Here is a 23,058-nt window from a genome sequence, read left to right as displayed (position 1 = left end):
AATTTGCATTTCGTAGCTATAATCATCCTCACTATATGTAGATTAAATTTTTAGAATTAAAATTGCTGTAGAAAGCTGCGCAGTATAGGAAATACAGTCCGTGATGTTGTAATAGCGTTGCCCGGTGACAGACGGTAACTACGTTTGTGGTGTGTGTAACATAACTTCCGGAGAGGTTGAATCACTCTGTTGTACACCTGAAATCAGTATAACATGTGTCAGCTATACTCAATAAATCTTTTAATTAATAAAAAAATTGCTCTAGGAAACATTAAATGCTGAAACCAAAGAAATGTCCTTGAAACAACTTCATTTTTCCCTTTCTGAAAGTAAGAGGACTAAAGTGAGGTGAAAGCCTTGTATCATTCTGATTCTTTAATACCCCTGTCTTCGAGCTGGAAGATTGAATAGAATGATTTCAAAGGTACCAGACAGAGGGTAATTGTATGACTATCTTACTATAAGTTTTTCTTATATCAGTAGAAAGCCCTGATATCTGGCATGAATATATAATCCCTCAGCTACATACCCAGTTTACTGGATTGGAGCGAATGCCACAATTTATATTAAGCCATATAGCAGAAGAAAAATATGATTCCCTTTTTTGTTTAGTGACTTGTAGTTTTGTTAATAGTGGTGGAAGAGGTAATAGCCTTTCAGACAAAGGCTTGTGTAAGAATCAGATGGAGCCTTTCAAATTAATGTGACTTTTGTATTTTGTGAAATGAAAGGATTTGATAGATTTCCTGATCTGTAAAATGGTCTTTGAATCTTTTTCATTTTAAGAGTTGAAAACTACGTTGAAGAAGTGTGCACGTGAAACAACTGATCTGAAATTTCTAAATAACCAATATGTTCATAAACTCAAACTTTTGGAGAAAGAGAGCAAAGCTAAGAATGAAAGAATTCAACAACTTCAAGAAAAGAATTTGCATGCTGTAGTACAAACTCCAGGTGAGTCTGCCCCGTCTCAAAACAAATCATACACGTCTAATCTTTTAAAGATGTTAAAGCTGTTGACTAAAATAAGACTTTGGATTTTCATGCTTAGACTTTAGTATTTGTAAAGATGATTTTGGATTGTCACATAAACTTTTAAATTTATTTCTTAAGATCTAGGTAGTATTTTATACATGCACCTAGAAACTTTATAATAGTAGTTTCTTAGATACAAGTAGTCTAACTTCAGTGCCCAGAGTTTTATTTCCTTAATTGTTATTTTAACTTCTTTTTTAAATTATTATTTTAGTATTCTTTTTTTCCCAAGTCAAACTGTATTCAGCTTTATCAAAAATACTTGTCATAAACAATCCTGGTATTTCAGGAGGACATGGGCAGACAGTCACTAGCAGTATACAACAACTTTCAAACTCCAGTCTCCAGTGGACTACCAACATCAGAAAGCCACTATAAAACCCAGTGAAGTCTTCATGTGGTGCTCTGAACAGGGAAGATTTAGGGTGAGGGTTGACAGTTCACACTTAGGGTGTTGTTTAACAACTTCTTACAAGCCGGCCCTGACTTTAAGGAAATGAAATGAAAACGGCAGAATTATCAATCTGAAGATCCACAAGCTAAAAAAGGAACTCTTTTGAGGGATGCCGTCCAAATGTTATCATTATTATTTTAGTTATAAAGGTAATCTATACTCATTAAAAAAATTGGGAATGTTGTGTTTTCAGTATTTCTTAGTTTATTTTACTTTTATGTTACTTTATGTTCAGTAGTTCTGTAGCAAGAGAAAAGAAAGGAAGGGTCATATCCAGAGTTGAGGGTGGTCCAGGCATAAAGTTGGTGGAAGAATCTCCAGTACCAGTGACGAGATCATCAAGATGTCTGAATCATGGGCTGAAGATGATGGGAGTGAGTGAGTGAGGTGTAGGAAAGTGCTGGATTATGAGACGAGGTGGAGGCTGAGGAATTAGGAGCACGAAGACTGCGATCAGAAGGGAGTTGGAGTTCTAGACACTGGCACAGTTTGAAGTGGTGACGAAGGCCACACACAGTCATCTTACGGTGTGCCCATAGCCAAGCGGAATCAGGGGGGGATGGAAATGTCAGGAAATGAGATGGAGAGGGGGACTGTGGGCTAAAGGTAGAAAAGATCAAGAAACATAGGAGAAGGTCTTGGAAGTAACTAGAAGATTAAGGGGAAAAATGAGGATGATCAGGTTTCCTGAGAGAGGAATGGGGCAGATTCCAGAGAGATTCAGGTGGTATAATCTATAGAATTCAGTGACTGAATGTGGAAGACTTGGGAGGTAGAGGAATTCCCAGATTTCTGTTTCAAGTGAATGAGCGGGTGGATGATGGTACTATTTTTTAGAGAAGGTGGAAAGCAGAGCAGGAGTTCACTTTTGCATGTGTCAAATGTTATACCCATGGAACATCCACATTGAGATTTCTAGTACACAGTGGGATATGTAGATCTGATTTTAGATGTGTAGTCCCAAATGAAAATTCAAATTTGGGAGTCATTGGAGTATTGTGGGAATTGAAGCTATAGATGCGGTGGGAATTATCTAGTAAGATTATGTAGACTGGGAAGAGAGAACAGATCCTGTGGAAAGGTTGGTAATTAAAGGACTGGTGGAAGGAGAGGGTCTTTAAAAGAAACTGAGAAGGAACAACCAAGGAGGAAAACCAGGAAGTAAGGGAAGGAGAAAATGGTTTACTTTCTTTAGGTGTGTAACTACAAGCAAATCATTTAAATACTTTTGATCCAGTTTCTTCATCCTCAAAACAAGAGGTACATGTATACAAAATGTGTCAGGATTCTAATAAAGACACAATTGTAGATTATGTTTGTTCTTTGTGTGGATAAATTCATTTTTCAAGTGCATGTCTAATCTTGGCCAGATGCTGGGAAAGGTAAATTATCTGTGTAATTTGGATGTATATGTCCATAAAAAGAAATTACTCCTGATGGTTTTAAGGATAATTAAGTAGACATTCCCCACTAATTCAGGTTATAGCATCATTTTATATTACAGATGACATTAATTCAATGTAATACTAATTTTGCTGCATAAAGTTTCTGTTATCTGCTCTTTTGGCATTGCTTAATAAACAAGTTTACTCTATTTATCACTGCTTTAAGCTCATTTGACAGTTTTCTGCTGGTGATGATTTCTTGAGTTCATAAGAGCAAATACCACAAGGCATGCTCAACTTTTAATCTTGTCAAAGTCTTGTTCCCATCTAATAGAGGAACAGATTACATCTGGATATATGTACCAAGCATGCCAAAAATAAAACTTGTTTTATAACTGTGTCTTGTTGAGGTTTTCAGGAATGCATTGTTTAGTTAAAGATCAGGGGGTGAGTATATACAAGGGAGGAGGTATTTTATCGCTAGGTAATATGAGCTAGAGACACCCTTTATAACAAAAAGCCTAACCTTCTGGAATATTTAATTCTAATATTTGTTTCTTTTAAATGTTTTTGAAACACACATTGTGTTTTAGGTGGCAAAAAAAGAAGTATTGCTTTCAGGCGCCAGCGTATGCAGATTGATGAACCAGTCCCTCCCTCCGAAGTCAGTTCATATCCAGTTCCGCAGCCTGATGACCCTTACATTGCAGACCTCCTGCAGGTGGCTGATAACAGGTGCATTAAATAATATTTTGTTGGTTTCAGTTAATCACTTGATTAACTCTAAGTTTCTTGATGCTAGGGCTCCAGTCTTTGCTGTTGTATCTCCAGGGCCTAGCACAGAACTTTGCATGAACACTGAGGAAGTACTTTCTGAATGTATCCTAAATATAGAATGTTTTTACTTGTTTTGGAACTTTGATCTCAATGGTTCTGTCCATGTTTACTTTAAAAATAATTTAGTGCCATCTAGAACCTATTTTAGTAGAGTTGCTTTAATATTTAGTTTCATCACCCAGTTCGTCTTTTTGCAGGACTCTCTCACTTCAGATATGTCAAATGCCAATGAACATGAATAGATTTGTAACTGGCTTTGAAATTCTTTTTCATGATTCTCTAGCTGTGTGCTTGTTTTTTCCTTAAATTGGAATCAGATATAAATTCTATTTTATATAGAAAAGGTCCCTGGGGAAGTCACTATGTAAGTGTCCTGGGGATGTAAAGATGAGTAAGATGGTATTGCTGCTCTTGAGAAACTTACATTCTAATAGTAAAGATGAGATAAATACACAGAATGCCATTAAGAAAATTTTAAGAGGTTCAAAGGAGCAAAAGAACACTCGTGACGCATCTGTGGTCATAGCTGGAAAAACATTTTTTAAAATATGTACTACAGTAGTAAAAATGGTTAGTATGGATAACTTTTTATTTTGTAGATTATACAGAGAATATGGGGGAGTTTTTCCACTTCATTAATCTCATAACAATCTAAAGGAACATTGGTGGAGGTACTGATTAGGATCTCTTAGTTATTCTCACACAGTTTTACATTACTATGTTTATACAGTTATCTGAACTTGTGAAATATTTTGTGGGGTTCTTTTTTTCTGTTACAGTTGTAATCTAGGACTTCTCAGCAGTGTGATAGTGTATTTAAGGAGTTTTTTGGTCTGCACGTTTGTCATTTTCTGTCCTTAATCTTTTTCTTTAACATCTTTCTTTTCTATCAAACCATCATAGGTGGCATTAGTCTCTTGATCTTGTTTGTTTCCTTTTGCACATATATATTTTGTTTGTATTCCAAGTAATTCGTGTGCATATATATGAGTGCAGTCACATACCTACTTTTCTCCTAAACCTAGAGTAGTAGAAAATACTGGTTCCAGTAACAGCAGGGACAAGGTGTGCCAGCCTCACTCTACTTCACAGAAAATCTCTCTTAAAAGCAGACCTGGTGGGGCGCCTGGGTGGCTCAGTTGGTTAAGCAACTGCCTTCGGCTCAGGTCATGATCCTGGAGTCCCGGGATCGAGTCCCACATCGGGCTCCCTGCTCAGCAGGGAGTCTGCTTCTCCCTCGGACCCTCTTCCCTCTCGTGCTCTCTATCTCTCTCTCTCTCTCTCTCAAATAAATAAATAAAATTAAAAAAAAAAAAAAAAGCAGACCTGGCCTCAGGCTTTATTTTTCCAATATGAAAGTGGTTATGTCATATTTATGTTAATGTTTGGCAAAGTTTGATGTAATACAAATACATTTGGGTAGTTGTAGAATTGAGATGATTTTGACAAATCTTGATTTTGTTAGAATTAACAAGTTCCAGGGGCGCCTGGGTGGCTCAGTTGGTTAGGCGACTGCTTTCGGCTCAGGTCATGATCCTGGAGTCCCGGGATCGAGTCCCACATCGGGCTCCCTGCTCAGCAGGGAGTCTGCTTCTCCCTCGGACCCTCTTCCCTCTCGTGCTCTCTCTCTCTCATTCTCTCTCTCTCAAATAAATAATAAAAATAAAATCTTTAAAAAAAAAAAAGAATTAACAAGTTCCAGAAAGGAGTAGGTTTTTGCTGTAGTTATTTGGTAAATTATAGTATTTCTTGATATTTTTCTTTTCTCTAGGATTGCAAGGTAGTTCATTAGAACATACAGGGTCATTTAGGGTCAGAAAACAAACTTTAGTCCCTTATTTCACTTCAGAATGTGAATTCTGGGCTAGACCCTCTAGTTTCCTGAACTTAAGAATTGGCAGCAATACCTCAAAGAGTTTTAAGGATCAAAATGCAACAGTAGGCATAATGTATCTGAATTTCAAATTATTTAACACTCAGTTTCTTTATTCTTATAAAATTAAATCTCCAAGATGATGTACTCTACTTATGATGTGGTTTGGAACCCTTTGGTACAGTACTTCATACATTATTGAGAAATAGAAAATAGAGAATTTATAGGAGAACATACCTAGTTTCATTTCTTGTTTTTTTTTGGTATTTCTTAAAAAAGTATATTGGCATTAGTTATAAATGTGTTTCAGAATTCAAGAACTGCAACTGGAAGTCCACCAGTTACAAGAAAAGTTAGCAATGATGGAAAGTGGACTGAGAGATTATACGGAGCAGGTAGGATTTTTATTTACTTCCATAACAGGGATGCATGGTTGCATTGTTGAGATGGGTATGCTGTGATTGTAAGTAAAGTTGGGTTATATTTGATATTACTGATACTGAATTTTTATACAGCTTTTATCTTTTCCACCAATTTGTTAATAGAGATAATAGCTGGAGTGGCTTAGATGGCTTTAGGGCAAACAGTCCAGTCCATTTTGCATTGAGGCAAATAGTAGTTTTTTTGGGGTTTCTTTAGGTGAATCATCTGTCTCCCCAAATATTGTAACCATATTACTTGTTTTCGTTGGGAGGTATTTTACTGAAGTATATTATGCTTTACAGTGGTAACATAAATAATTTTTTTACTCTTACTATAGATTTTGTTCTCTTCTTGATAGTTACTCTTTTGTGGCACTATATTTGTTGTGTGTTTTCTCTACAAGAACTAGTCAAAGAGTTTTCTGAAGAAGCAGGGGAATTAATATATGCAGGGTTAGATCATAACCGTAATAAGCTTTATTCTTTCATACCTTCTGTTGGTGTTTGGCTAAATTCTGATTTGTATAATTACAGGCTTGCTTTCTTAAAATGCTTATTGAAGCTTAAATTGGGTAACATTTTTTTTCATTTCCTGCATGTGACTGCATTTTTTTGTGGAGTGAAGTGATCTGCACATACAAATATAAATGTAACTTATGTGTTGGTATAACTGTTAAGTTTGTAAAGTACTTTGAAGATATTTGAATAAAAATGGAGTAAAAAGGAATTGTGATCACATCAACCAAAAAACTTACAATATGGAGAGATTGAAAATATCAAATATGCATAAGTTGAATATTGTTGGTATTTTTCAGTTTATAATCACACTTTCATCACATTCTCCCCAAGTACTTTATGAACATAAGCTGACCAGTCTTTACCATCTCTGTGAGGGGGTTGAGGTGTTTGGAGAAAATAGCCTGATCATTCTGATTAAAACTCTGCTGCCTATCTGGGTGTGTTTGGTTTTTATTTTTATTTTATTTTATTTTTTTGCTTAAGTTCTGTTTTTCTCAGGCTGTATTCCAAATGTTGCTGTTCTCTGCAAGCTCTTTTCCCAGCCTATAATAAATACCCTCCTTAAGATATCACTTTGTCTCAACTTTGTTTCTACCTTTAAAATTAGCGGTGTTCACACTGAGGCTCTCCAGACTTAATGGGTAGTGTGGCATTCTTCCTATTTAAGGCTTAGTCTCTGTACCTGTGCTCTTGGCTCTACTTCTTCTTTTTTTTCCCAAGATTTTATTTATTTATTAGAGAGAGAGAGAGAGAAAGAGGGCACAAGCAGGAAATGACAGAGGGAGAGGGAGAAACAGGCTCCCCACTGAGCAGAGAGCCAGACCTGGGGCTTGATCCCAGAACCCTGGGATCCTGACCTGAGCTGAAGGCAGAGGACCAACCAACTGAGCCACCCAGGCAGCCCTCTTCTCCTTTTTTTTTTGCTTTCATTGATATTCTTTCCTTCTTTAACAAACACTTAAATGGCCACTTTACAACTAGTAATGCTTTTAATCTCCCTAACTGTCCTAGAAAGAGGTGCTATTATGGTCGTTACTAACCTCCCCTAAAAAGATCTCCTTTAACTACCTCTCCCTCCTGCTGATGCCTTCTCCTCCCTCCTGCAAACTTCTCTGAAGAGTATCTTACTCTTCTCTCTCCACTTCTTCACCTCCTGCTGTCCTATTGTGTTCTGGCTTCTGCCTCCCATTACATAAATTGGTCTAGTTAATGACACCAGTGATGTTAATTGCTAGATCCAAAAGGATACTTTAGTCTTTATTTTCTTGACTCCTCTGTAGTATTTGTCATTATTGATAATTTCTCTTTAAAACACTTTCATTCTCTTTCAGTTTTCCCTTTTTAAAAAATCTATCATCATTTCTTCTTTGCTTATTTACTCTACCTGTTCCCTGAAATATTACTGTTTTTCAGGATCTTGTCTTCGACCCCTTCTCCTTTCCCGGTATATTTTCTCAGAAGGTTTCATTTACTCTCTTGGTTTAAGATATTCCCTGTGTGTTAATGACTTTTCAGTCTTTCTGGCTCAAATCTCTATAGAGCTCCAGACCCATATATCCAATTTCATACTGGGCATTTCCACTTGGATGAAAGTTCTTCATACCATATGCCTAGTACTAAACTTGTTATCTTCTGCCTCAAATCTGTTTTCCCTCTTATATTCTCTACTTTGGTTGGTAGCATCACCATCTGCCCAAGCCAACGTTCTATAGTCTTTCTAGATCTCATTCTCTTCCCTTCACATACCACTTACCAAGTTCTGTCACTTCTAAGTACTTTGTAAACTTACTTTTTCTGCTTTAACCTATCTACTGTTTTATGCCTTATTCATTTCTCATACATTCCTCCAATAGGTCTCCCTTCCTCTGGCTTTATTCTTATTCATCTTTTAATCCAGAGCAATCTTTCTCCTTAGCAAAGTGTTCAGAGCTTAACATAATTAATTCCTGCCTGATTCTTCAGACCCACCGTAAGTTCCCTTGCACGTTACAATCCAGTCTTACTGAGCCATTTCTGCTCCTTCAATCATACTGTGTGGCTTTATACTTCTGTGTCACTGCCTGAAACATTCCTCCTTTCTTCTCTTCATGGCATCATTTATAACCTTTTTGGGCATAAGTATTTTGATAAAGCCTTAACTAATTTCCACAGGCATATGAATATATCATGGAGAGTAAATCATTTTATTCCCTTAACTTCTTTGGTGCCATATACCTCTTTACTTTATTCTACCATTGAACAACATATTATATAGCAATTATTGGTTTACTTGCTAGTTTTCCCTGTAAAGCTGTGTTCCTGAAAGTCAGAGACCATATTTTACTCATCTTCATATACCAAGAATTGTGCTCCATTATTGGTGAATTGAATGCTTGGTTTTAGTTTTCAGTTTTTTTTAAAAAACAAAAGCCGCAAAACCCAAATCTGTAAAATGTCTGGGTTTTTCCAAATTCATGAATGTGAATAAGTGTGAATTCATGGTTGATAGTGATCTCTGTGATTTTATGTGTTGTTTTCCAAATAATAGATAAGTAAATTCACCCCAACTTCCTATCCTTTTCCATATTGAGTTTCAGTAGCAATTCTTTGTGTCCTACATCCATTTGTTCATTCTACATTTATTCCGCCAGGCACTGAAGCAGCTCAGACTCAGTTCTAGTACCCAGTAGTTTCTTTTTATATAAACATTGCCTAATCTTGGAGGAGGGAGGGGAAAAAAAAACAAAAATTAAAATTAATTGGGAAGAATTTATTCAATAGAAATACTTATGAAAGCTTTGTTTACATTATTTTTGAAATTTTCTGTGTTTATTTTTGCTTGTGTATATGCATTTCATAATATGGTACATATATGAATGTTAATCTCTTGTACACACTGTGAAACTTAAGAAAAATGAAAGTATATCCAAATAAGTGTTTGTACAGTATTACTTCAGTTCAAGGCAGATTTTTTTAAGTGATAACATGACTTTATGTCTTCAGATTGAGCTAAGAGAACGAGAGATAGAACGACTATCAGTTGCATTGGACAGTGGCCGTTCCCCTGATATTCTCTCTCTGGAGTCTAGAAATAAAACCAATGAAAAGCTTATTGCTCATTTAAATATTCAGGTAATGACTTTTATAATTATTTCACTGAGTATATAAAATCATTAAGTGTTTATAACAGTCCATGGATTTGTAAAAGTGACAGAGTTGTTCAGTAGTGTATTATTTACAGTAGGAAAATTTTGATAGAGCCAGAGTATCCAGAAATAGGATGCGGCTATTGAAAAATCATGTTTTTAAAGAATATATAATGAAAAAAAAGAATAGTTAATGAGGCAGAAAAATATATACACCATAATGTTAAATATTTAAAAGAGAAGAATAAACTGTAACACAAGTGATGTTCCATTTGCTTTTTAAAAATGTACATATGAACTTGGAGAGAGAAAACATTGGAAGGGAATACAACAAAGTATACTAGCAGTTTTATCTTTGTGTGATGAGATATTCTTTTTGATTTTATTTTCAAAATTTTTGTTTTATAATGTGAAAAAAGAAAAGATTTTTAAAAAGAAATATAAAAGCTAAACATGTAATAGATTCCCTTGCCATGCGTTTGACCTAAGAGTAAAAGAACACAAGAGTTATATAAAGCATGTTATGTTATGTTACCTTTAGAAATTTAGACATGTCGTTGCTGCCTGGGCTGTAACCAAAATAGAGTAAATCACGAATATCAGCAGGAACTCTAGAGCAGTGCTATCCAATACAAATATGATATGAGCCACATATGTAATTTAAAATTTTCTAGGGGCACGTGGGTGACTCAGTTGGTTAAGCATCTGACCGACTCTTGCTCTCAGCTCAGGTCTTGATCCCAGGGTCATGAGTTCAAGCTTCTATGGAGCCCACTTAAAAAAAAGAAAAGAAAAGTAATCTCAGATCAAAATGTAAAACATAAAACTATAGAATTTTCTAGTAACTAGATTAAGAAAGTAAAAAGAAATAGTTGAAATTAATTTTAATAATGTATTTATCTCAGTATATCCAAAATATAATTTCAGTGTATAATTAATGTTGTAAAATTGATGTTGAGATATTTTACATTCTTTTTGCACCAAGTCTTTGGAATCTTGTGTCTGTCTTATATTTATAGCACATCTCAGTTCAGACGAGCCACAGTGTGCACACGTGGATACTAGCGACTGCTGTATTGGACAGCACAGTCTAGAGTAGTAGTATCATGGTAGTGATATTCTTGTCATAATTTTAGAACTCTCTGTTGGGAAAAAGTTCGCACAAATGTTTTACTTTTCCTTTCCTTCCATGTTTAAAAATTGGAAGCCAATGGCTATATAGTTTTATTACACCCCACATTGTCAGTTTTGTGAATCAAAGCAGTGTAAGATTACAAATGTAAAGTAGCTCTGGTTTAAATGTTCGGTATTTTAAAAAATACGGTATTTTGAAATATTTTTGGAAGTCCAGTATTTAGGATAATTTTCCAATTCATATACCTGTGAATTACAAATTCAATTTAGGTTGACTTTCTTCAGCGAGCTAATAAAGACCTGGAGAAGCATATACAGGAGCTTATGGAAACCAAGGAAACAGTGACTACTGAAGTTGTTAATCTAAGTAACAAAAATGAAAAACTCTGCCAAGAATTAACTGAAATAGATCAGTTAGCACAGCAGTTAGAAAGACATAAAGAAGAAGTGCTTGAGACTGCCGATAAAGAACTTGAGGAAGCAAAGGTATGTCTAGGTTGTGGGAGCATTTGTTAATTCTCCTGGAACATGGTGAACTTAAGCCCCTTTGATATCTGATTTGGTCTTTTGGTTTGTTTGTTTCATAATTCCAGTTTTCCCCAAGTGTCATTCACACTCTAAATTTGGGTATGTTTCTGAAGCACACCTTTTCTTAGGATAGCTCTCCAGATTTTGTCCTATTTTCCCTCAAGATTTTCATCTCAGCATTGTGAGTGAGCTTTGGAAGTTTGTCCTCTGTGTCATTCTGTGCTCATGTTCCCTTTAAAAGTATTTTCTGAAATAGTGTATGTCCTTACACATTTTTAAGTTGGTAGCTAACATTTTTCATCTTTAAGTTTAAATAGATATGAAAGGGGGCACCTGGCTGGTGTGGTGGGAGGAGCATGCAACTCTTGATCTCAGGATTGTGAGTTCAAGCCCCAAGTTGGGTGTAGAGATTACTTAAAAATAAAATCTTTTAAAAATAATAATGAGTAAATAAATAGATACGAAAGATGTAATTTCCAGTGTATTGTAAGTATTGATCTCTTAAACTGTCACATCGTTCTTTTAAATATAGCTAAATGACCCTTTCTTCTTGAAATCTCCACAAAGTTTTATCCTATCTTAATATATTTATGCTTGAATATCTTTTCATGATCACCCTATCAAACATCTCTGCAATAAAAAAATACACAAGTTAAAATCATTTTTTTAGAAATTTTTTTACTTTAAAAAATGTCCTTTGACTACAAGGTTCAAAGTGTTAACATTTCCTTTGAATAGTGTTATCATTATAATTATTAGTAATTAGTGGATCAGAGTGACAAATACAGCACAAATGTTGATACTTACTGAATTAAAAAGTAAAATTTTATTGGAAATACATCTCAATAAGATATATATCTTATTAATACATTTCTTAATACATATCTTTCATTAACTTCGATTATCTTTTTGTTTGGTGCTTCAAAAATTTTTCATATTTTGAGTGACATTAGATGCATGACTTTGCTTTTAAAAAGTGAGAGGAAAACAGTTGTGAAAGGGAAGGTGAGAGAGGAAAGATCATGAGATACTTAGACCACACACAGGTTTTCAGGTAGATAATTCTTTTTTTTTTTTTAAGATTTTATTTATTTATTTGAGAGAGAGAGAATGAGAGATAGCACGAGAGGGAAGAGGGTCAGAGGGAGAAGCAGACTCCCTGCTGAGCAGGGAGCCCAATGTGGGACTTGATCCCGGGACTCCAGGATCATGACCTGAGCCGAAGGCAGTCACTTAACCAACTGAGCCACCCAGGCGTCCCAGGTAGATAATTCTTAAAAAGGACTGTACATGCAAATTAAGAATCCAGATATGGATACATTAAAACTGCATGTATACAATAGTTTTACATAATACTTGGGAAGTATTTATGTTATCCCAGGAATGGATATAAGCTAGTCTGAGGATCAGTACTCTACATTATTGAATCAATTTTGTACAGTGTCATTTCCACTAGTTAGTGGAATAAAAGTAGCATACCTCAACATAATGAAGGCAATATATGAAAAGCCCACAGTATATCATACCCAGTGGTGAAAGATTGAAGCTTTTCCTCTAGGATCAGCAGCAATGCAAATATGCCCATTCTCACCAGTTCTGTTCAGTGTAGTACTGGAAGTCCTAGCTAAAGCAGTTAGGCAAGAAAAAGAAATAAAAGGCACCGAAATTGGAAAGAAAGCACTGAAATTATGTTTCCAGATGACATGATCTTATATGTAGAAGATCCTAAAGATTTCACAAAAAAATAGAACTAATAAAGTCAGCAGAGTTGCAGGATACAAAATCAATGCACAATAATCAGGTGTGTTTCAATATGCAAATAATTAAAATCCAAAAGGAAATTAAGAAAATAATCTCATTTGCAATAGCATCAAAAAGAATAAAATACTGGGGCGCCTGGGTGGCTCAGTCGTTAAGTGTCTGCCTTCGGCTCAGGTCATGATCCCGGGTTGCTGGGATCGAGCCCCACATCAGGCTCCCCGCTCCGCGGGAAGCCTGGTTCTCCCTCTCCCACTCCCCCTGCTTGTGTTCCCTCTCTTGCTGTGTCTCTCTCTGTCAAATAAATAAACAAAATCTTTAAAAAAAAAAAAAAGAATAAAATACTTAGGAATAAACTTAACCAAGGAGGTGAAAGACTGTATGCTGAAAACTATAAAATGTTGAAAAAAAATTGAAGAAGACAGAAATAAATGGAAAGACATCCTATGTTCATGGATTGGAGGACTTAATACTGTTCACATGTCCATGGTACCCAAAGCAATCTACAGATTCAGTACAATCTCTATCCAAATCCCAATGGCATTTTTTATAGAAATGGAAAAAAATTATAAAATCTCAAGGGGCCCAGGATAGCCCAAAGAGTCTTGAAAATGAAGAATATAGGGTGCCTGCCTAGCTCATTTGGAAGTGCACGTGACTCTCGATCTCAGGGTCATGAGTTCGAGCCCCACGTTGGGTATAGAGACTACTAAAAAAATAAACTTAAAAAAAATGAAGAACATAATTAGTGCAGTTTTAATTTTTTTGTGGCTCTAGTTTCATTGCAACCTTCCTATATCTCATTCCTCTGTTTTTCCACTTCTTTTGCATCTTCTTTGGTCATGCACACAATATACTGAATATAGCTTCTCAGGTCTCATTGGCAGTGCTCAACAATGACAGTTTGGCTCACAAAAGATTCCTGTTGGGTCAAAATATTTTAATATTGGCATTCAGTGCTCTTATTTGCTATATAGAGGTTCCATATTTGTAGTAGCAGGTGGAGGGAAATCAAATAAGATAGGAAAATAGGAAATGACAGTGCCATAAGAAGAACCCAAAAATCAAGGCTCAAGGAAGGTCCTGCAAGTATATAGGCAAAATAGGTTTTTAAGTGGGCCCTCTTGTTTCAGATGTTACAAATAGCTCCCTATAAGCATTCAGGATACCAAGAAATTAAAGAGAAACTTGGACTTTGTTTCCTCTTCACTGAAATTGAGCCTTAAAACAGCTAAAACCTCCCATCTCACTGCTGAGAAGGAAGACTACTCAAAAAAAATGACTTGGTCTTATTTGCAGTGTGACTTAGTGATAAATATTCTTGACTTTTAGGTCTGTACCTAATAAGTTTTTTATTCCTAGAAAGAGATTCAAAGAAAGCTTTCTGAAATGCGGGATCTTGAAGAAACAATGGCAAAACTTCAGCTGGTAAGTAGATGTCATGTTAAATTGCCAGAACTTTTGGTAAGAAAATTTGCATGCTGTATTTTACATATATTTTTTAATTGAGATATAATTTACGCATTATAATATTCACTCTTAAGCATTTATTTCATTGGTATTGGTGTAGTCCTGAAGTGCTGTAACCATTCTGACCATCAAGTAAAGGAACATTTTCATCACTCCAAAAAGAAACGTCATACCCATTAGCAGTCATTCCCCATTTTCCTCTGCTCAGCCTCTGACAACTACTAATCTTTCTATTTCTATAGACTTGCATATTCTGGACATTTTATACCAATGGAATCATACAATATGTGGCCTTTTGTGTCTGGCTTCTTTGATTTAGCACAGTTTTCTAGTTTCATGCTTGTTGTAGCATGTATCCAAGTACTTGCTTTTTATGTCTGGGTAATATTCTACTGTATGGATGTATTTAATTTCATTTCTATTTTTATAATTCTTTAATTTTATATACAGTAGATGGCAAGTTAAATTTGAATTTGGAAAACCTGTTGGGAATTTTATATTCTTTTAACTACTTCATGACTTGTAAGTTTACTAATATTAAAACTAGAAATTGATAATTACTTGTTAAAATTGTTGACTTTTATTAAAAGCACTCAATCTGGGGTACCTGGCTGGCTCAGTTGAGGCATGCAACTCATTTTCTTTGTAAGATGTTTTTGTTTATTTTACAGAAAGAGCACGTGTGTATGTGAGTGGGGGGAAGGGTAAAGTCTGGGAGAGGATAACAAACAGACAGGAGCCCATTGCAGGGCTCAATCTCACAACCCTAAGATCATGACCTAAGCAAAAATCAAGAGTTGGACGCTTAACTGACTGAGCCACCCAGGCACCTCTAGACCGCATGACTCTTGATCTCAGGATTGTGAGTTTGAGCCCCACGTCAGGTATAGAGATTACTTAAAAATAAAATCTTAAAAAAAAAAACCATTCAGTCCTCTTTTATAAAAATGGCTTTGTTTGGTAGTGCAAACCATCTTTCTAGATAACATTTGTTCTGGTAGTCTTCTTCAAATAAGAAAAATAGTAATCGTCCCAGCATAAGCCTAGATGTAGCATATAGTTCTAGTGTAGAACTCACAGCATGCCTTGCTTCCAGTTAGAAACTCCTGGATGGTCACCTAAAAGATGATTGGGGATTTTTTTTTTAATAGCTTGTTAAATTGGATGAGTTTCTTTTAAGATTAGAAACTAAGACTAAGGGGAAGGGGGTGGGAGGATGGGTTAGCCTGGTGATGGGTATTAAGGAGGGCACGTTCTGCGTAGAGCACTGGGTGTTATGCACAAACAATGAATCATGGAACACTATATCAAAAACTAATGATGTAATGTATGGTGATTAACATAACAAATTTTTTATTTTTTATTTATTTTTTATTTTTATTTATTTATTTGACAGAGAGACGCAGCGAGAGAGGGAACACAAGCAGGGGGAGTGGGAGAGGGAGAAGCAGGCTTCCCACTGAGCAGGGAGCCTGATGCGGGGCTCGATCCCAGGACCCTGGGATCATGACCTGAGCTGAAGGCAGACGCTTAACGACTGAGCCACCCAGGTGCCCCATAACAAATTTTTTTAAAAAGAAACTAAGACGCTAATTTTCAAGTTTTCTTATTATTATAGTCTTATACAGTGTAGCAGCAGTGTTCTGGTGGCATAAGGCAAATAAAAAAATGAAGCCATTGTGGTCTGCTGCCACACTGTAGGTGCTTGAATACTTGCTGACTTTTATATGCTCACTGTGAATCACAGTGGCTTCCTTTTTATTCACTTGCAGCTGCTCAATTCAATATTAAATAACTGAATTAACTAAACCTGCTAAATGTCCACTTCTTTTTTTTTTTTTTGATGTTGTCTACTCTGAGTCTCATAGGTATTGTGAAAATCTTCCATGAGGTCAGTAAACAGAAAGTAGATGTTTTGATGATGTTTTTACTGACAGTGTAAACTCTGTGAGGGCAGGAATTTTTGTTCACTGCTTTGTATGTATGCTATAAACAGTTGAGTGTGATTCGTAATGCTTGTCTCAGACTCTGACCAAGTCTCAGTAGTATTAGAGGACAGTAAGATGCTATAGTTACTTTCTGATCTTTCTTATTTTTTTCATTAGTATGATATTATGTATTTTTAAGATAAATACTAATGATATTAATAGCTAGCATTTATTAAGCACTTGCCATGTTGTAGACACTGTGCAGAGTGCTTCACATCCTTAGTTTCATCCTCACCAGTGAGTTCTCGGTGTCCAGATACTGCTTTTATCCCCATTGTGCAGATGAGCCTGAGACAATAACCAGCATAGTTACTGATACCTATGATAGTCTGAGAGCACTGTGTCTTCCTTCCGCCTTCTTTTAAAATTAAAAAGGCTTTAAAACTTTTTATTGCACAAGTACATATTCATTTGATTTTATTTTTTATTTATTTTTTTTATAGATTTTATTTATTTATTTGACAGAGAGAGACATAACGAGAGCAGGAACACAAGCAGGGGGAGTGGGAGAGGGAGAAGCAGGCTTCCCGCGGAGCAGGGAGCCCGATGTGGAACTCGATCCCAGAACCCTGGGATCATGACCTGAGCCGAAGGCAGACGCTTAACGACTGAGCCACCCAGGCGCCCCATATTCATTTTAAAAAGTAGACAGTATGCTAAACAAATTAAGAGAAAATAAAATCTAATAATTCTACTCAGAAGGGAGCCCTATTCATATTTGGGTTTTATGGTCCTTTTAGCCACAGTTGAGAATTAACTTTAGTTGAGCCCATATATTTGACTAACTATAATTGTGTCTATGACTTACTCTTAAATTAAATGTACTTACCAAAATATCTACTTTAAGTTCTATAATATTTTATCAAGTTAGAAATCTTAATTATAGTATTAAAATTTGCAGGAATTAAACTTATGCCATAAAGAAAAGGAGAGACTGAGTGATGAACTACTTATAAAATCAGACCTGGAAACTGTTGTTCATCAGCTTGAACAAGAAAAGCAAAGACTTAACAAAAAAATGGAAAGTTTTGCAGTTACAGGTAAAATATAAAATGTTGATAACTTAAAAAGTGTTATTTCCTCTTGACATATTATTTTTCTTAGTAGATTATCTTTCATTTGTTCATTCATTCAATAAATATTTGTAAAGTGCTTGTTAATATATCAGAAACCATACTGGATGCTGTAGATAGAGTGGAAAATCTTCAATGACCTTACAGGATTCTTTTATATTTTGACTAGTTGGCACAGAGAATATTTTCCAGTAGAGCTATATCCTTTTTTGAAGCAGATAATAGAATTAATTAAGACTAAGAGGAAAACTTCTGAAATAGTGAAAAATTAAAGTGCAGAATCTTTTATAAGGAGATGCACTTGTATCACCTGAAAGAACACATTCTCTTTCTCTCTTTCTCCCAATAGGGCAACTTTCTGCCAAGTATCAGCCCTAAATGAGTTAGTTTGAGAAACATGTAAGAATTCATCCACTCATCCATTCATTTGACACATGTTTATGAGCCTGTCATGTGCCAGGCTCTGTTTTGGGTACTGGGGTATATGATGGTAAACAAAATACGCAAGGTCCCTGCTCTTGTGGAGCCTTTATTCTAGTTGAACAAATTAGTAGCACATAAATGAAAAAGCCAATTTTAGATGATAAGAGGTATGAAAATGGGGGAAGATATGCTAGAGATTGACTAACCCGAGGTCTCAGAGGCAAGACACCAGCTAAATGAAGATTTGGGGCAGTTTTTTCCAGACAAAGGGAATGGCAAGAGCAGAGCCCGGTGCTGTCAAATTCCCATGCGTCTCCAGAATTAAAAGAAAGCCAGTGTGCTATGTTAAAAAGAGGCTATATCCTAGGCTCTTCAGCATCCATGTGGATAATCTGTTTTACCCCTTCTCCACTCACTGCCTTTATGACTTGAGCACATTACTTAACCTCTCTATGCTTTAGTTTCCCTGTCTATGCGATTAATGATGGCACCTACCCAAAAGATTATTCTGAGGATTAAATGGGTTAATACATTAAAGTGCTTAGACCTATGTATAAAAGTTTGTAATTTACTTCCTTTCATACCTAGATGTGACCTATCATTTCAGTGTGATCTTTCATATCTGAAACTCCCTGCTTCTCTGTGTTGCAAATGTACCAGCCTACCAAAAATCCAACCACAGGTCAACCAAAATATTTACCTTCTACACATTTGCACACGAGCAACTAAGTACTGCTTGCGTGTGCACCAAACACATCAGTAGCACTGTAAATTAGATGGTCCAGCACTCTCAATGATGTATGGAAATCTTACTCTATATTTCTTACCACTTGATCTACTCTCTGCAGGGAACATTTCAAATGTTTTCCATTCTCAATAAGCCTATGACTCTCATTCCACCTCCCATTCTGAGTGGGCGATCTTCAGGTTCCCTAAGAGAATGGAAGCCATCAGTGAGGCTTTCTGTCATTTTCCTGTCTCAAGATCTTAAACTGTCCATTTTTATCTTCCTTCCTGTTACTATGGAAGTGTGTCCCTCTTAGGAAAGGCCACTGCCTCCGAATGTTCTCTGGGTCCTGTCCTCTCTAATTTTAATAATTAGATAATATTAATTATCTCTTTTCTATAACTTAAGTCTGTACTGTTTTTGTCCATTGACATTTAAACATACTTACCCTGATATGTCTCTTGAGGCAAGGAAAACAAAAGCAAAAATAAACCACCAGGACTACATCAAAATAAAAAGCTTCTGCACAGCAAAAAAAAAAAAAAAAAAAAAAAAATCAACAAAACTAAAAGGCTGCCTACAGAATGGGAGAAGATATTTATAAATGACATATCTGACAAAGGATTAGTATCTAAAATATATAAAGAACGTATAAAACTCAACACCTGAAAAAGAAATCCAGTTAAAAAAATGGGTAGAAGACATGAATAGACATCTTTCTAAAGAAGACATACAGATGGCCAATAGATGCATGAAAAGCTGCTCATCATCACTTGCCATCAGGAAAATGCAAGTCAAAACTACAGTGAGATATCACCTCACACCTGTCAGAATGGCTAAAATCAACAACAAAAGAAACAACAGTTGTTGGTGAGGATGTGAAGAAAGGGGAACCCTCTTGTACTGTTGATGGGAATGCAAACTGATGCAGCCACTGTGGAAAACCATATGGAGCTTCCTCAAAAAGTTAAAAATAGAACTACCCTATAATCCATCAATCGCACTACTAGGTATTTACCCAGAGAACACAAAAATACTAATTCAAAGGGATACATGCACCCTGATGCTTATAGCAGCATTATCTACAATAGCCAAATTTTGGAAACAGCACAAGTGCCCCATCGACTGAAGAGTGAATGAGGAAAATGTGTATCTGTATACAATGGAATATTAGCCATAAAAAAGAATGAAATCTTGCCATTTGCAATGACATAGATGGAGCTAGAGAATATTATGCTAAGTGAAATAAGTCAGAGAAAGACAAATACCATATGATTTCACTCATGTGGGATTTTTTTTTTAAAGATTTTATTTATTTGAGAGAGAGCACAAGCAGGAGTGAGGGGCAGAAGGAAAAGGGAGAAGCAGACTCCCTGCTGAGCAGGGAGACCAATGCAGAACCCGATCCAGGACTTGGGATCATGACCTGAGCCAAAGGCAGACGCCCAACCAACTGAGCCACCCAGGTGCCCCGCCTATGTGTGGAATTTAAGAAGACGAATGAGCAAAGGAAAAAAGAGGCAAAGAAACAGACTCTTGGGGCACCTCACTGGCTCAGTCGGAAGAGCATGTGACTCTTGATCTTGGAGTTGTGAGTTTGAACCCCCCCCCCCCACTGTTGGGTGTAGAGATTACTTAAAAAAATCTTAAAAGAAAAAAGAAACAGACTCAACTCAAGAGAACAAACTGCTGGTTACCAGAGGGGAGGTAGGTGGGGGGATGGGTTAAATAGGTGATGGGGATTAAGGAGTGCATTTGTCGTGATGAGCGCTGGGTAATGTATGGATTGAATCACTATATAGTACACCTGAAACTAATATTACACTGTATGCTAACTAACTGAAATTTAAACAACAAACCCATGCTTACCCTTTTCCCATTCTATAACAAAAACTTTGACCCATTGCCCTCCAGCCACCCTTTTTCTTTTTCAGTTTTAACATTTTGAAAGGTCATCCACCTTTGCTGCTTCTGCTTGATCACTACTACCCTTTAGCTCCTCAGTCTGCTCCAGTTGGCTTCCGTCCCCACCTGAGCTGCTCTTGCAAGGGCTTCTCTCATCCCCATTATACTAAATGCAGTGGACACTTTTCATTCATTAATTTATTTGACTTCTTAGCATTTAACCCAGTAGCTCATTCCTTCCCACTCTCCTACTTTCTTCTTACCTCTCTCGTCACTCCTTGGGATGAATTCGCCAATTCATCCTCCAGATTGCATTGCATGCTATTCTTTTGTAGATTTTATCCCACTACACAGTTAGAATAACTGTTTGATCTTAGCTGTATTTTTCATACGTGTATTCTTAGCTAGTGCTGGGCATAGAGTAAATGCTCCATAAATACCTGTCAAATGAATGAAAGAAGAGATGAGGGAATCAGAATATGTCTTGAAAATCATTTCATGCCTCAGAGTTAAATTAGATTGAACCATGTGAAATTACCAGTATTAGCGTACTTGTGACTCATGAAAAGGTAACCTTTGTTGTAAAAGTTAATAGTTGTACTTATTTGGAGAAAGATGAGTTGTTTTGATTTCTTTTTGTAATACTGTATTAAATTCAAACTTAATGTTAAAAATCATGCATATTATGATTAATTACTTTTAGATAAATTTTCTTTTAATGCATTTTCAGGTCACCAGAAAGTACCATGTGGTAGTTCATTCTATAGTACTAAATGATACCATCCTTGTGAGAAGACAAAAGTAGGAGGACTTTGATTTATTAGATTTTATTTAAACTTTTAATGTAATTTGTGCTCTTTTTCTTCATTTTTCTCAATATTTACCTCTTTGATATCAGCCAGTGCTAGGTGATATACAAAAGTTAATGATTTTTAGTAGCTTGTATTCTAAAACTTATTGATATAATGTATTTGGGTAATTGTATAATTTATATGCAACACTTTTAATATTTAATTACTTTAATTTACAGAAAGAGAACTTACTCTTGAAGTTGAAAGGATGAGGCTAGAACATGGAATAAAACGTAGAGACAAGTCACCGTCTCGTTTAGATACATTTCTGAAAGGTATAGAAGAAGAACGAGATTTTTATAAGAAAGAACTAGAAAGACTCCAACATATAATACAGCGAAGATCTTGCTCTACAAATTATTCTACACGTGAAAAAATTCCAATATTTAAAACACTAGAAAAGGTAGTATCTCTTTTTAAGGATGATTGATAATCAAAAGTGTATCTTTATGAACAAACTTTTCTGATGTGATTATTGTATTAAATATAACTTATAATATTTGTTTTTTAAAAGTTTTTCTTGGGGCGCCTGGGTGGCTCATTCAGTTAAACATCTGACTCTCGGTCTCAGCTCAGGTCTTGATCTCAAAGTCATGAGTTCAAGACCTGCCTTGGGTTCTGTGCTGGATGTGGTGCTTACTTAAAAGCGTGGGGTGGTGCACCTGGGTGGCTCAGTCGGTTAAGCATCAGCAGACTCTTGATTTTGAAAGGCTCATGTCATGATCACAGGGTCATGAGATTGAACCCCAAGTCGGGCTCCTCGCTGGGCATGGAGCCTGCTTAATAGTCTTCCTCTCTATCCCTCTGCCCCTCCCCCTCACTCATGTATGCACTTACTCTCTCAAAAAAAAAAAAGTTTTTTCTTAATTTTGATTTTTTTTTTTACACGACCTATACTGTAGAAACATTGCATTTATTATGAAAACTACTTAAGCACAAAGCAAAACATACTGATTTTTGGAAATTAAGGAAAGATGAATAGCTTATTACGTATGTAGGGTAAGTACAGGGACATCTGGGTTTCCAGAAACTGGAACTAGTAATTCATGCTACTGGACATTTCCTTTCTTTCTATCCTTTACTCTTGGTATCAGCTGCATTTTCTCTCTCAAAGCAGAGTGGCTTCATCCACATGGCAGACGACATGGCTTCTTGCTATTCCCAGCCTTGGACCAGTCAGAAAGGCTGGTCACATTGTGCACACCAGACATCTTCCATGTTAACCACTCAACAGGAGCTGGTAGAGTGTGGAAGTGAGTGCAGGGCAGGTCTTCCCATTTGTGTGCTACAACACATAAGTTGGTAGTCTAAAGATGTATATTAGTTAAGTTAACCATGTTTCTTGAGAGATTAAAATCATGTGTCTATTTTAGGTCTTAATTATTTTCAGTGTTTTATGAGTATCATTTGACTTTTTCATTCAGGTTTTTCTTTTTTTTTTTAAGCTTCGGAGCTATAGGAGTCCTGGAGGCTTATGACTCTAACATTATCTACACACTAGATAAAATTAGGGGAAGTTGGGACTAAAAACTCAAAACATTTAATTTCAAA

The 23,058-nt window shown here is 36.0% G+C and overlaps 1 protein-coding gene across 1 annotated transcript in view; it reads left to right on the top strand.

Annotated features, from left to right (window-relative positions):
• Nucleotides 1–23,058, top strand: part of CEP135 (centrosomal protein 135) — a 73,166-nt gene that overhangs the window by 5,176 nt on the left and 44,932 nt on the right. Inside the window, exons 4-11 of the mRNA XM_028100749.2 lie at nt 787–954; nt 3,468–3,609; nt 5,895–5,979; nt 9,508–9,636; nt 11,055–11,270; nt 14,433–14,498; nt 17,430–17,568; nt 21,687–21,910. Coding sequence (XP_027956550.2) covers nt 787–954; nt 3,468–3,609; nt 5,895–5,979; nt 9,508–9,636; nt 11,055–11,270; nt 14,433–14,498; nt 17,430–17,568; nt 21,687–21,910 — 1,169 coding nt within the window. The remainder of the gene's footprint in view (nt 1–786; nt 955–3,467; nt 3,610–5,894; nt 5,980–9,507; nt 9,637–11,054; nt 11,271–14,432; nt 14,499–17,429; nt 17,569–21,686; nt 21,911–23,058) is intronic.

The sequence above is a fragment of the Eumetopias jubatus genome, unplaced genomic scaffold, assembly GCF_037043125.1.
Source record: "Eumetopias jubatus isolate StellerSeaLion01/CBP00866 unplaced genomic scaffold, mEumJub1_p1.0 scaffold_2, whole genome shotgun sequence".
NCBI classification, from domain to species: domain Eukaryota; kingdom Metazoa; phylum Chordata; class Mammalia; order Carnivora; family Otariidae; genus Eumetopias; species Eumetopias jubatus.
The sequence above is the reverse complement of the archived record's forward strand: the minus strand, read 5'-3'. Positions and strand labels throughout refer to the sequence as shown.